The sequence below is a fragment of the Loxodonta africana genome, chromosome 15, assembly GCF_030014295.1.
Source record: "Loxodonta africana isolate mLoxAfr1 chromosome 15, mLoxAfr1.hap2, whole genome shotgun sequence".
NCBI lineage: Eukaryota > Metazoa > Chordata > Mammalia > Proboscidea > Elephantidae > Loxodonta > Loxodonta africana.
The window spans coordinates 13,150,915-13,166,306 of NC_087356.1; the positions used below are offsets into that span (position 1 = coordinate 13,150,915).

Sequence of the window (15,392 nt, forward strand, 5' to 3'; positions counted from 1 at the left end):
ACAATGAGGCAAGACAATATGAACCAGTTTTATAAAAAATCAATTAATTGATACTAAGCCCAAGATCAATCAGATGTTAAAATTATCAGACAAACATTTGAAGGCAACTATTGTAACTATGCTCTATGAGATAACTATAAGGAGCCCTGGTGGCACAGTGGTCAAAATGATCAACCGTTAAGCAAAAGGTTGGTGGTTTGAAACCACCAATGGGCCCACATGAGAAAGATGTGGCAGTCTGCTTCAGTAGAGATTTACAGCCTTGGAAACCCTATGAGGTCACCATGAGTCAGAGTCAACTCTGCAGTGGGTTTGGTTTTTTTCGTTATGAGGTATATATATGTATATATATCCATTGCCATCAAGTCCATTCCAACTCATAGGGACCCTACAGGACAGAGTAGAATTGCCCATAGGGTTTCCAAGGCTGTAATCTTTATAGAAGCAGACTGCCGCATCTTTCTCCCATGGAGTGGCTGGTGGGTTCAAATTGCTGACCTTTCAGTTAGCAGCCAAGTGCTTAACCACTGCCCCACCAGGGTCCTTTACATATATATACATACACACATATTTTATATATATATATATATTCATATTGAACGAAAGATTAAAAGTCTCAGCAGAGAAATACAAAATTTTTTAAGGAATTTCAGAAATTTTTGTGGTGAAATACATGTAACAAAATATTTCTACCATTTTTACATGTGTAATTCAGTGCCATTAATTATATTCACTATTTGTGTAAAAATTACCACTGTGTCCAAATATTTCCTTCGCACCCTTAACAAAAACTCTGTACCCCGTAAGCAATATCCCACTTTCACCTTCAACTGATCTTGGTAACCACTAATGAACTTTGGTCTCTATGTGTTTGCACATTCTGGATATTTCAAGTAAGTGGAATCATACAATATTTGTCCTTTTATCTCTAACTTACTTCATTCAGCATCGTATTTTCAAGATTCATCCATGTTGCAGCGTTTTTCAGAACATCATTTCTCTCCATGGCTGAATAATATTCCATTGTATGTTTGTATCACATTTTGTTTATCCATTCATGTGTTCATGGACATGTGTGCTGCTTCCATCTTCTGGCTATTATGAATAATGCTCCAATGAATATTGGTTTTCAAGTATCTGTTTGAGTCCCTGCTTTCAATTCTATTGTCCCAGTACTGGGCTGCCTAATTACAGAGACTGCATCCTTTGGACAAGTGATCTATCCATGTGTACTGTCTGGCAGGCATTAAAATGAGACACAAATATTTACACACTTTGTGCTGTCTCCCATAGATTCATCCACACATTTCTTCCCCAGCTCTCCTCATCCTCATTCTTCCAGTATGGTTACCTCCAGTCTCCTTACCAACAATGCAAGTCATTTGCCATTGTCCGGAAGTTCTTGTAAATCCTTAGCTCAGCTACATCTTCCTCTACATCAAGTGGATGGCCAGGTTTACTGCTCAAAGGTCTGCTCATTGGGAGGATTTTCCCTGTCTAGTATCTTTTGGAGCTAACCTAATAGGGATGTGACATAGCAGCAATTTGTTTTCTGCTCACACTAATATACCAAACAGACTTGTATGAAATATATCACATCACATTATTATTATATTATCTCATGAGACCACAGGTGTGAGCTAAGGGCAGTGTGTCAGTGCACCAGAGGCAATCACATGGAGGTCTGAGTCACTTATTCATGAAACTTACTTGTGCCCCCTGGACCTGCCTGTGTAACTGATAGCCACTTGGGTTCTTGTCCTGTCCTATTAGCTGATTGAAATAAGATGGACATTAATTGCAAGGGAAACAAAAAGTGGCAAGTTTATTGTCTGCGCAGACAAGGAGCAACACGGGGTCTAGAGACCGTAAGACCACGTGCTCCCCACCTGAGGGGATTGGGGAGCTTTTTATTTCCAATGATGTCCAGGGGTTGGGTTTGGTACCCAGAACTCTCCGCCCTTAGCTCTCCCATGTCCACATTTGGAGGTCCGAATGTTGAATCACCTTCCATCAAATGTACGTTTGGTGGGACCCCTCACTTATCAAATGGACTCGGGTGAAACTGTGGGCTGGGAAAGTTCTTTCTGGTGACAATAGGGTCCGGGGTTGGATGAAGGATGTGATCTCCTCAATCTGTGCATGCTCCAAGGTCTACCCTGGGCCAGTTTAGTGGACAGAGCCTACTATCTGCCGCAACTTCCTGAAAAATGTTGCTCAAAGCAAGCTCGTGGTTAGCAAGACAAAGAAAGGAGGGGAAGGGGTGTTGATTGGGGGTTTCACTTGGACCTGATCCACATTATACCATTTCCAACGCATGATGACTGGCTGCTGTGCTTAGCCAACCTTATGACTTGGTGGCTGACAGCACCCAGTTCACAATGGACGGTTATGGTAGCACACACACTGAATGTCTAATGTCAGGCGTTTAGTCTCTACCAGGGTCTAGTTGTATACTAGGAACTACTTTCAATCAGTTAATTCCAAGAGGATACAGACAAGGGACTGGGAGAGTCAGCCAAGATGATGCTGTCAAGTATTATGCCAGAGACAGAATTCACAGACTGTCCCGTGTACATTAAACACTTAACTGCCATCATCTCAGCTACCTCGTCATGACCTTTGTTGAAAACTAATAGCAGACATCTTACTCTGATTTTAGGGTCTTTCTTGTGCACGAAACCAAATAGTAACTATAAGAAAGCCTGACCCAAACTGAAAAAGCCTACCAGAGCTGCTCTGGAGCAATGTAAATTTGTCTTATCCTGCTAGAAAAGGATAGCTGTGAAACCACTGCCTCCTAATTGTCTCAAATAGCCTCATGGCTGCAGGTGGGTGCAGGGCCAAATTATTAGCAGCCAGGCCGGAAGTAAACTGCTATCAGTTGATCTCAGTAAAAGGGGAAGGCAGGATTCAACCAATCACATTTACCAATGGTTGCTCTTCTATATTTCTCCCTCCTCTTCTCTTTTTAAGCCCCATGGTACCTAGCTTCTTCAAGCCATTTGCTTCTTCTGGAATCATGGCCTCCCTATATGCATATAGAATAACTGCACAGAATAAGCCTTATGTTCAAATTCTGGAGAATTCTGATTGTTTCTAACACCTTCCTTCAGGATTCTAGTCTCCATATTTCCTGAGAGCATAGTCACTTCCACCAGCACTAAGAGAAAATAACCCAAAACTCCATGGTTATGAAATCAGAAAAACCAGCTGGAAAAAAAAAAAAACCACTGCTGTTACCAGGTGGAAACCCCAGGTTCTTACTTGGCATGACTCAGGACTCATATTGGCCAATAAACGAGAGACCAAGGTGGAAGAACAAGAAAACCAAACTAAACCCAAGTGCCATCGAGTCGATTCCGACGCATGGTGACCCTATAGGACAAACTAGAACTGCACCATAGAGTTTCCAAGGAGCACCTGGCGGATTCAAACTGCCAACCTCTTGGTTAGCAGCCGTAGCACTTAACCACTACGCCACCAGGGTTTCTGGGAGAACACGAAAGGAACCTTTATTTCACTGCAAGGAAAGAGAGTCAGTTGGCACTTACTGCTGCCAAGACTGCTCGCCAAGGGCGGCAGGCAGGCAAGCAGGTTACTTTTAAAGGGGTTTACAAGTAGAGAGTTATATAAGCTACGTCAGCAACGTTCTTAATCATACTACGCAGGCGCAATGGGGTTTGCATACATCCTCCAAGCAAAAGCTGGATTCCAGTGCAAAGCTGAGGGGGGAGCCCAGCAAAGGAAAGGATTTTGCTATACAACACTGTAGGGGAGGGAGGAAGGTGGGTAAAGAATACAGCACTGTAGGGCTCCGTCTCACTGCTAGTCACCAAACTAGCCATTTTTTGTGTGTGTGTGTGTGCATTTTACTGAGTCGAAACGGTAATTAAAGTTGTCCAGATGCTATCGTTTCAGGGGAGCACTAAAGTAGAAAACACAAAATTGCTTTAATTGCCCTGAGGTGATTAAGTTTGGAAGTAATGGGCACTCCATCAATCTAGCCTCCTTTTTTTAGAAAACACCAACCAGGTTGCATTTTCAAGAATATTGAGCTGTATGAGCTGCTCGTGTTTTTAAATAACTGCAGGCAGGTTATAAATCTGATCTACTTTTGGATTCTTGGTAAAGTGTCCCCAGGCTTTCCTCTTCGCCCCGCAATAATGTGTCTGCTTCCCTAGTTCTGCCTCACTACCTTCAAAAACCTCTTACCTGGGTGCATGCGCAATGGCAAAGCCATAAACTCTCTGGAGTAGAAAATTCTTATGGTGTCTCTAATGTAAAAATAGCCTAGATTGATGGGGCCAGTCTTGAAGCGGTTGCCTCTAATGAGTTGAAGAGGCCCATCTGTGCTATACCCTAATGTGGAGGAAGCCAGGGAGAACAGAAATCAATAAAATTTGATGGCCTCTTCATCAACATTAAAGTAACAGTTAGGTAAACAGAGGGGGGCAAAGGGGGGAGCCCTTAGGCATTGAGGTTTAGCTTAATAAATGAGGACAAACAAAAAAGTGTTAATTCGGACATTCAGCAACAAATGTACCTGAAAGAAATGGAATCCCTTGAATCTCTAAACATTACCCAAACAAACTCTTACGCCTCTTCATCCCCCCCGCCCCCACGCAAGTAAGGTTTAGAAGAGTTGACAAGTTAACGTTTCCTTGGAAAATTAGACACACCATGCACTCTTCCCAGGGTAAGTGGCACGAGTGTTCAGCGATCCATCACTGTTCTCCAAATGCTGGGAGACTTGGCTTCTGGCTCTACACTTGGCTCATGTGCTGTATGTGTGCTCTCCCCTCCCAAATTCAAGGCTAAGATGGATCCAAGCAAAATTGGACTTAGATGAAAAAGTGTGATAGAAAGCAAATGAATTATCACAGTGAAATGTTTGTTCCCAGGTGAAATTATATTTGTAACCCTATGCCGGAGCAATAGTCATATTACCTGGGGAAGACTTCAGGAAAAAACATAAATCAGAATTAAAAAAAAAAGAAAAGAAAGGTTATTGCATTTACCACTGACTTAAATAGTGGTAAAGAGACAAATATTTCACTTCATTGGCTAGTATTCAGGATTTGTTTATCCCATGCCAATTATAGAACAGAAGGAATGATTCTCAGAGCTGAAAGAGAAAGGAGTCCCTGAGTGTCCTGCAATTTTCCCTTCTGATGTTCAACTAGACAAGTCTAACTCCATTTTAGGACACTAATGAAATATTCCAGAGAACGTTAACACCTGCTGCAAACTGATTAGGTTCTTCAAAATGGACTGCCCTGGGCAATAGTTAATACAAAGGAAATGTTAAATTGTCAGGGCAGAAACAAAGGTTCCTCTGTGAATCTGTCAGTTTCCATAACAATTGTTCCTGGGATGGGATAAATGCACAGTCCATTAAAGAGGAGAAAGAACGTAATTTAATAAGAATGTCATACCTGCGGGAAGCAGCGTGCTTGCCAAGAAGGGCAACCTATTCAGCATCCTCTGAGATTCGTGGTATTTAAGTTTAATATTAGATTTCACGGTCAAAATATTTCTCTATTCATCATAATTAAACATATACAGAAAGTATGTTTTTATCATTGCACTACAAGTATATCTGTGTTTATTTTAATAAGCAGGAAATCACAGGCTCAGAAAATATGTTCGAGTCTTCTATTTTCAAATCACATGAGATGATTGCACTGTTTCCTTGAGAAAGTAATCGTCAAATGGCTTGGTCACATCTCCACTTGATAGATGGAAACATTTCCTTCTACTCAAGGTCACAGCAAGACAAACCTGTGGAAGCAGTGAAAATGAAATTTGCTCAGTGCTAAAATAAATTGTTTATGGTTTTCTGGTTTAGCTCAATTCAGTAAAGCTTCAGAGAAAAAGAACAATAAATACAGGGGCCAGTAAAGAGAGAGGGCAAAAGACTGAACTCAATGTCAGTCAAATGGCCCAGCCTCATAAATATTTATTATGCTATCTCCAAATATAAGTTTTAAAAAATTATCTGTACTGATTTACTTCACTAGCACCTTCCTGAGGGAATGAATTTGGTGACCTGATGCTAACTAAAAAGATTCTGACACTCATTTTAAATGAAAGAATGCCACAACGTTATCAGTCTGGTCTTTAAATTCCTCTGTGACATTGTAACATGTTGAAGGGAAACATTCATTGAGTAAACACTGCCCTTCTCCATTTACACCTTATCTGCCCTTCAGAGCAGCAGAATGTATGCTTATTGTCTGTATGCAGCTAAAGAGAGTCTCCTAAAATTTTAAGGTGTTCAGTAGAACTCTGTTATAAACTACAGAAGGAAATGTGGAGTGGTTAAAAAAGGAAAAAAAAATCAGAGAGCACTGGGAGTCAGGCATACCTACCTGAAACCTGCTCTCTCATAGGCCACCATCAAGGTGTTGGCCAGGGCTGGAGCCTCATGAAGGAATGATGGGAAGAATATGTTTCCAAGCTCATGTGCTTGTTGGCAGAATTCAGTTCCTCAAGGCTTGTTGAACTGAGGGCCTCATTCCTACTTGACTTTTGGCCAGAGGCTACCCTCGGTTTCTGGACACATGCGTTTCTCCAACGCGGCAACATACTTCCACAAAGTGTGCAAGTTGCGAAGGCAAAAGAGACGGTCTGTAAGTAAGACAGAAGTCACAATCTTATGTAACCTAATGACAGAAGTGACATCCATTCAATTTTTCCATATCCTATTTGTTAGAAGCAAGTCATAGGTCCCACCTATATTCAGTCCCACCCACATTCTAAAACCACACACACAGCTGTAGAGTTGATTCTGACTCAGAGCTACCCCATAGGACAAAGTAGAACTGTCCCCATAGGATTTCCAAGGCTGTAAATCTTTATGAGAGCAGACTGCTGCATCTCTGTTACCAACTTACAAATTCAACTTAAAGGCACAGTTAGGAACAGATCTCCTTGGTAACCTGGGGACTGCCTGTATTTACACCCTTGTGTAATTCTCTCCCCTTGAGTGTGGGCGAGGAGCCCTGGTGGCACAGTGGTTTAGAACTGAGAGGTCGGTGGTTCGAACAAGTACATACAGTTCTTATTTAGCCTTACTTCAAGGTGGTGTAGTGGTTAGGTGCTACGGCTGCTAACCAAGAGGTCGGCAGTTCAAACCTGCCAGGCACTCCTTGGAAACTCTATGGGGCAGTTCTACTCTGTCCTATAGGGTCACTATGAGTTGGAGTCGACTCGACGGCAATGGGTTTGGGTTTTGGGGTTTTAATACAAGTAGTTCTACTCTATCCTATAGGGTCACCATGAGTTGGAATTGACTCAACAGCAATGGGTTTGGGTTTGGACCATCATCATCACTGTTATTAAAGTGTAAAAAGGCAGGTTGGGATTAGATTGTAGGAAACAGAAAATGCTAGACGAAGGGAAAGTTTGTATTGTTATTCGGTAGATAATAAGGAACAATTCTAGACTTTTCCTGGGTGTCCAGGGTCAGTGTCCATCCGAGATCACTATCTAAAAGGAGCGCAACAAGTTGTGTAAGTATAAATAGCAAAAACTCATTCAAAAGAATCATTATTTTTTTATTAAAAAGCTTGGACTGAAGCGGCAGGAGAGACAACCCAGTTACAGTATTTGAATCAATAAATAATTGGCCACTGGCATGGTTATCTATTCTTTTTACCTTGACTGTATACCTTTGTAGAAACTGCAGGATGACCTGAAAATGCTGTTCATGGTATAGAGCCAATGGTTGATTCAGTCATGCAGGACAAGTAGGTGGTAAACACAGAGTCAGGCTCACTTTATTTAATGGCATCTAAAAAGCACATTTGAAAAACAAAAACACTGTGCTTAGGTAGCTCCAAATTTGTGAATGGTAATGAAGGGGAAGATAACTGACATCAGAAAAAATTGGCAGCCTTGAACAGTTTGTTCTCAGACTGCCCCTCTAGAAAATAAATACCGCCGAGGCAAATAATTGCAGGGGTTCACAGAAGTTGTTGAATCTCTCTCCAGTGTTTTGTCATTTGTGTTCTCTTTTACTATCCTGTAACATATGCCAGAAAATATTAAGATGACTATTTCTCTAATCGTGCACAAATATGAGAAGAGATCCTACTCCTTTACCTTTAAACTCATATGGCCTAGGCCCGTAAAAGATCACGAAAGTTGCCTCTCCTCTACTGTTGAGGATAACAGAGCAGAGAAACATGTAAATGTATGGGGCACCTCTCTAAGAATACTTCAGAGTACTCAGACTCAATAAATCTTTGAAGGAATAGAAAGCTAGTTTTATCCAAGCTTCTACCATTTGTGTGAATTCTCTTTGCAAAATCACCAAGTGAAAAGCCAGTTTCCATTTCATTTTCTTCTTAGGCAGCCACCTCCACTTACAGACACTTAAGCTGTTGAACAGTATTGCCTGATACTGAGCTGAAATTGGCGTGCCTATGACTTCTACCTCACTGAGCCCTGGTGGCACAATGGTTAAGAGCTTGGTTGCTAACCGAAAAGATGGCAGTTCAAGTCTACCAGCTGCTCATTGGAAACCCTATTGGGGCAGTTTTACTCTGTCCTATTTTTTTTTATAGGAGTCCCTAGGAGTCAGAACTGACTCGAAGGCAACGGATCCCAATTACGTCCTTCAGAATCAAACAGGACAAGCCCATGCCACTCCTGTGTCACAGTGCAGCTTCTGTATTCACTTTTCACTGACATTTTTCTAGCATATCATCCATATTTCTTTTAAATAGTCTTTATATATCGTGCTTTCAACATCATTTACCTCTGAGAACAAGAAAGAAAGTTAAAAACTGGCCCTGGGAGTTAGGCTGTGGTCTTCCATAATGAACAGAAACAATTCAACAGACAAGGTCACTCTGTGACCACAGTGGAACAAGACAAAAGCAGGATCACCCTGTAGTTGTGTCCGAACATAAGACAAAGGGAAGAATGCTATATCACCAAAAAGTAGCCAAACACCCCTTTCTCCCCGCTAACATGAGTGACTACTGCTTCTTTACCAGTGATGACTCTAAACCCCACTTCACTCCTCCTGGCTCCTAGATAAAAATTGTGAAGATGCCTTGATCATCAGATTGAATCTGCTTCCTACCACACCCAATCCAAAACCAACCCTCTCTTCTTTCAACCTCCCCCCAAATCCTTCAGCACGAAGCCCATCCCTTTAAGAAACCCATACTGCCTTTCTCTTGCTGAGATGTTCCATAGTCCCCACCTGATTTGTGTGCTATCTTACTGCAGCAATAAACCAAATTTTGACTACAACTGTGTTCCTGAGAGTTTCTGAGCACAGAACTTTATCTTCGCTCCACTTTCCTTCTTCTAACAATCTCAAGTTTGCCCATATCCTTCTTACACCATGTTGCTGAGGAACACTTCTCTTTGTGTGGTCAGGTCTATGCAGAAACAAACAACAGTCTCACCATGCAATCCTAAGAATGTAGTCAGATTTATTTTTTTCTGAAATATCTGTCCCAGATATTGTCCTAGATATCTGTTCTAGAAATGTAGATAACAGCGCCCCCAGGCAGGGAGAAGCAGGTTTTTATTCTCCCATAATCTGATACTTTCAGAAATCTTGAGAAAACTAAAAATAATAATAATAATAATCATATATACACACACATATATATAGCTATGCACATACATAGAGAGAGAGAGACATGGGTGTACTCATACAAGTATATGTGTGTGCATGTGTGTGTGTGTGTGTATACATGTAAAACTATACTTCAGAATTGGCTATGAGCCCATATTAAGTCTCTTGAAGCAACCATTCATAGGGAAATGGTCAAGCATAAGGAAATTGAGAATCAATACGGAATAATTTAACTCAATTACTAACTTTATTACATTAGCGGTAGCACATTCATCTCATTTATTGATCTGGCCTGTGTAACTAGGCTCGGCAAATCTTTTTATGTTGGCAATCAACCCAAGTGGGGGAGGGGAAAGCAAGACATTCTTTACTTCAGCCTGGCCCACTTCAGGCTTTGAACTGGGGAATTTCATTTCATGAAACCATTAGGAGTGCCACCAGTTTTTCACATCCAAGTTATCAGTAGTGGGCCCCATACTTACATGGTCACGGTGCTCTTACAGTACTTGTAAACAGGACATTACGATACCCAGAATATAAATGCTGATAGCGCTTAAATAAAGGGCATATTATAGAAAGAGCAGGGGGTAAGACACTGAAAGTGTGGAACCTGCTCACATTCAAGCTAAAATATTTTAGTAGCCTAAACTCCCTTTCCCACCCCATACCCCTACACCACAATGCTATTCTCACAGTGGATCTTCTAAGAAATAGTACCATCTGCACTGCCTCAAGGCTCAGCTCTCTTCCATCAAGACTGCTGCGCAAAGGAGCACAAGATACACGGCTACTGTGTAACCGAGTTCTAGAGATAGGAAGGAGTACAGTCAGAATGCTCCTTGGAAGCGAGCACTCATAGACTTCGTCTCATAGACTTTCGACACATTATCAGAAGGAACCAGTACCTGGAAAAGGGCATCATACTTGGTAAGGTAGTGGGTCAGTGAAAAAGAAGATTGATTGACACAGTGGCTGCAACAATGGCCTCAAACATTGCAACAATTGTGAGAATGGCATAGGATCAGGCAGTGTTTTGTTCTGTTGTACATAGGGTCACTGTGAGTCAGAACTGACTCAATGACACCTAATGTCATGGACTGAATTGTGTCCCCCAAAAATATGTGTACGAATTTGGCTAGGCCATGATTCCCAGTATTGTGTGGTTGTCTACCATTTTGTCATCTGATGTGATTTTCCTATGTGCTGTAAATCCTACCTCTATAATGTTAATGAGGTGGGATAGGTGGCAGTTATGTTAATGAGGCAAGAGTTAATCTACAAGATTGGATTGTGTCTTGAGCCAATCTCTTTTGAGATGTAAAGGAGAGAATCGAGCCGAGGAAACTCATATAACCAAGAAAGCAGCACTGGGAGTAGAGCATGTCTTTTGGACCCAGGGTGCCTGCACAGAGAAGCTCCTAGTCCAGGCGAAGATTGATGAGAAGGACCGTCCTCCACAGCTGACAGAGAAAGCCTTCCCTTGGAGCTGACACCCTGAATTTGGACTTCTAGCCTACTAGACTGGAAGAGAACAAACTTCCGTTTGTTAAAGCTACCAACTTGTGGTATTTCTGTTACAGCAGCCCTAGATGACTAAGACAGACTAGAACAATAAATAAAAAAAAAAAATAGAAAATATCAGCAGACAAATGGAAAATATAAAAAAGTATCAAAGGGAAATTTTAGAATTAAAAATTAAAGTATTTGATATTTTAAAAATCACAGGGTAGGCTTGTGAAAAGCCCTATATCCAGGGTATTTATTGAAAGAATCAGTAGAAATTATATTGCAACTGCCCAAGGTGGTGACATCAGTTGGGGCTAACAAAATACTTATCAAAACTCTTAGGAGAAAATTTAACAAAACAAATGCAAAATTTACAGTCTGAAAACAACAAAATATGGTTAAAAGAAATTAAAGACTTACATACTGAAAAGGCATACCATGTCCATGCACCAGAACTCCCTATACTCAATGCAATTGCTGTCAAAATTCCAGCTGCCAATTTGCAAAAATTGACCAGCTGATCCTAAAATTCATATGGAAATTCAAGGGAGCCAGAATAGCCAAAGCAATCCTGAAAAAGAAGAATGAAGCTGGAAGACACAAACTTCCCAACTTCAAAACTTACTACAAAGCCACAGAAATCAAGACTGAGAAGTATTGCTTAAAGAGAGACATATAGGTTAATGGAATGGAGCTGAGATTCCATAAATAAGCCCATATATTTATGGTCAATTGATTTTCAACAAGCATGTCAAGTGCATTCAATGAGGAAAAATAATCTCTTTAACAAACGGTACTGGATTAACTGGATATCCATATTCAAAAAAATGAAGTTAAAACCTTACAACATACCATACACAAAAATTAACACAAAATTGATCAAAGACTTAAATTTAAGAGCTAAAACTATAAAATCCTTAGAATAACCATGAATTAGGAAATAGTTTCTTTGATAAAACACAAAAGCACAATCAATAAAAGAAAATAGTAGTTGCACTAAATAAAACTTCTGTGCTTCAAAAGATACCACCAGGAAATTTAAAAAGACAACCCACTTTACGGGAGAAAGCATTTGCAAATCATATATCTGGTATGAGACTTTATCAACACAACTCAGTAAAGAAGACAAATAACACAATTTTTAAAATGGCAAAGAATCTGAACAGACATGTTTCCAAAGAAGATATACAAATATACCATAAGCACTAATTAAAAGGTGGGCAAATTCATTCATCATCAGGGAAATTAAAATTATTGATTTCAGTTTGAGATATCACTTCAAACAAATCAATAATTTAATTTTAGATGGTTAGGATGGCTATTATCAAAATTGTATAACTAAAGAGGCAACAGGTAAATTAAAGTAGAATTAAAACAGTATTAAAGTAATCCAATCAGCATAGCTAAATAAAAATGATTTAGTAAAGCTGTCAACTGTACCAATCATTATATTAAATATTAATTAAACATTCCATTTAAAAAGAAGAAATTATTATACAAAGAAAGACCCTGCAATGTGCTGTCTACAAGAGATGTACTTTAAATATAAAGACATAGACAGGTAGAATATAAACGGATTGAAAAAGATATACCACATAAATAGTAAGCACAAGAAGACTTCAGTGGCTGTATTAATTTCAGATGAAGAAGGTATCAAGAGAAAGACTATTACCAAAAAAAAATAAGAAACATTTAATGATAAAAGATTTACTTCATCAAGAAGACATAAGAATCATGAATATATATGTCTAACGAGAGTTTCAAAATACATTAAACAAAAATTAACAGAACTAAAGGAGGAAATAGACAATTTCATAATAGGAGATTTTTAACACCCTTTCCTCCTGAAATGAAAGAAAAACGAGATAAAAACTTGTAAGGCACAGAGGAACTGAATAACTACCTTCTGGTTTTTTTTACCTTCACCTAATTGATATTTATATAACAGTACATCCAACAAATGCAGAATACACATTCTTTTTAAGTGCACATGTTATGTTCACCAAGATGGACCATATGTTGCAACATAAAACAAGTTTCAATTAATTTAAAAAGGTTGAAATCATGCAGAGTATATTCTCTGACCACAATAGAATTAAATTAAAAATGAAAAACATTTAGATTTCTGGAGGGAAATCCAAAACTTAAAAATTAAACAACATACTTCTATATAACCCATAGGACAAAGAGAAAACTAAAGGAGATATTAGGGTATATTTTGAATTAATAATAAGGAAACTACAGCATACATTAACTTCCTTATTGCTAATTCAAAATATATTCTAATAGTTCCTTTAATTTCCTAACGCCAAAGATGAGGGAATTGAAGATTTTTACCAGCTTCTATAGTCTGAAATTGATCAAACATACAATCAAGATGCACTGATAATTACTAGTGACTGGAATGGGAAAGTTGGAAACAAAGAATTGGTAGTTGAAAATGGGGCTTTGGTGATGCAAACAACGTCTAAGATCGCATGATAGAATTTTGCAAGACCAATGACTTCTTCATTGTAAATACATTTTTTCAACAACATAAATGGTGACTAGACAGGTGGACCTCACCTGATGGAAACGCAGGAATCAAATCAGCTACATCTGTGGAAAGACAATGGAAAAGCGCCATATCATCAGTGAGAACAAGGCCCCGGGGCAGACTGTGGAACAGACTATCAATTGCTCATATGCAAGTTTAAGTTAAAGCTGAAGAAAATTTAAACATGTCCACGAGAACCAAAATAAAACTTTGAGTATATCCCACCTGAATTTGGAGACCATCTCAAGAACAGATTTGCCATGTTGAACACTAATGACTGAAGACCAGACAATTTGTGGGATGACATCAAGGACATCATACATGAAGAAAGCAAAAGGTCATTAAAAATACAAGAAAGAAAGACAAAAATGGATATCAGGAGAGACTCTGAAACTTGCTCTCAAAAGTAGAGTAGCAAAAGCAAATGGAAGAAATGATGAAGTAAAAGACCTGAACAGAAGATTTCCAAGGGCGGCTCGAGAAGACAAAGTAAAGTATTAACAATGAAACATGCAAATACCTGGAGTTAGAAAGCCAAAAGGGGAGAAAACTCTTGGCATTTCTCAAGCTGAAAGAACTGAAGAAAAAAATTCAAGCCTGTAGTTGCAATAGTGAAGGATTTTAAGGATTTTATGGGCAAAACATTGAAAGAAGATCAAATACACAGAGTCATTGTACCAAAAGAGAACTGATGAATGTTCAACCATTTCAGGAGGTAGTATATGATCAAAAGCCAATAGTACTGAAGGAAGAAGTCCAAGCTGCACTGAAGGCATAAGCAAAAACGAGGTTCCAGGAATTGACAGGACACAAATTGAGATGTTTCAACAAATGGATGCAGTGCTGGAGGTGCTCACTCGTCTATGCCAAGAAATTGGAAGACAGCTACCTGGCCAACTGACTAGAAGAGATCCATATTGTGCCCATTCCAAAGACAGGTGATCCAATAGAATGGGGAAATTATAGAACAATATCATTAATATCACACACAAGTAAAGTTTTGCTGAAGATAATTAAAAAACAGTTGCAGCAGTACATCCAGAGGGAACTGTCAAAAATTCAAGCAGGATTCACAAGAGGACATAGAATGAGGGATATCATTCCTGATGTCAGACGAATCTTCGCTGAAAGCAGAGAATACCAGAAAGATGTTTACCTGTGCTTTATTGACTATGCAAATGCATTTGACTATATGGATCATAACAAATTATAAATAACATTGAGAAGAATGGGAATTCCAGAACACTTAACTGTGCTCATGCGAAACCTGTACATAGACCAAGGGGCTGTCATTCAATCAGAACAAGGGAATATTGCGTGGTTTAAAATCAGGAAAGATGGGCATTAGGTTGTATCCTTTCATCATACTTATTCAATCTGTATATGAGTAAATCATCAGAGAAGCTGGACTATATGAAGAAAAACGTGGCATCAGGACTGGTGGAAAACTCATTAAGAACCTACAATATGCAGATGAAAAAACCTTGCTTGCTGAAAATGTAGAGGCCTTGAAGCACTTACTAATGAAGATCAAAGACTACACCCTTCAGGATGAATTATACTTCAACATAAAGAAAACAAAAATTCTCACAATTGGACCAATAAGTAACATCACAATAAATGAAGAAAATATTGAAGTTTTCAAGGATTTCATTTTACTTGGATTCGCAATCAACACTCATGGAAGCAGCAGTGGAGAAATCAAAACACACATTGCATTGGGCAAATCTGCAAAAGAGCTCTTTA

The 15,392-nt window shown here is 39.3% G+C and overlaps 1 protein-coding gene across 1 annotated transcript in view; it reads right to left on the reverse strand.

Annotated features, from left to right (window-relative positions):
- Nucleotides 1-2,393: 2,393 nt before the first annotated feature.
- Nucleotides 2,394-15,392, reverse strand: part of LOC111751558 (uncharacterized) — a 360,216-nt gene continuing 347,217 nt past the window's right edge. Inside the window, exons 7-9 of the mRNA XM_064268594.1 lie at nucleotides 13,676-13,708; nucleotides 6,375-6,633; nucleotides 2,394-5,784 (exon numbers count right to left, since the gene is read on the reverse strand). Coding sequence (XP_064124664.1) covers nucleotides 6,524-6,633; nucleotides 13,676-13,708 — 143 coding nt within the window. The 3' untranslated portion in view covers nucleotides 2,394-5,784; nucleotides 6,375-6,523. The remainder of the gene's footprint in view (nucleotides 5,785-6,374; nucleotides 6,634-13,675; nucleotides 13,709-15,392) is intronic.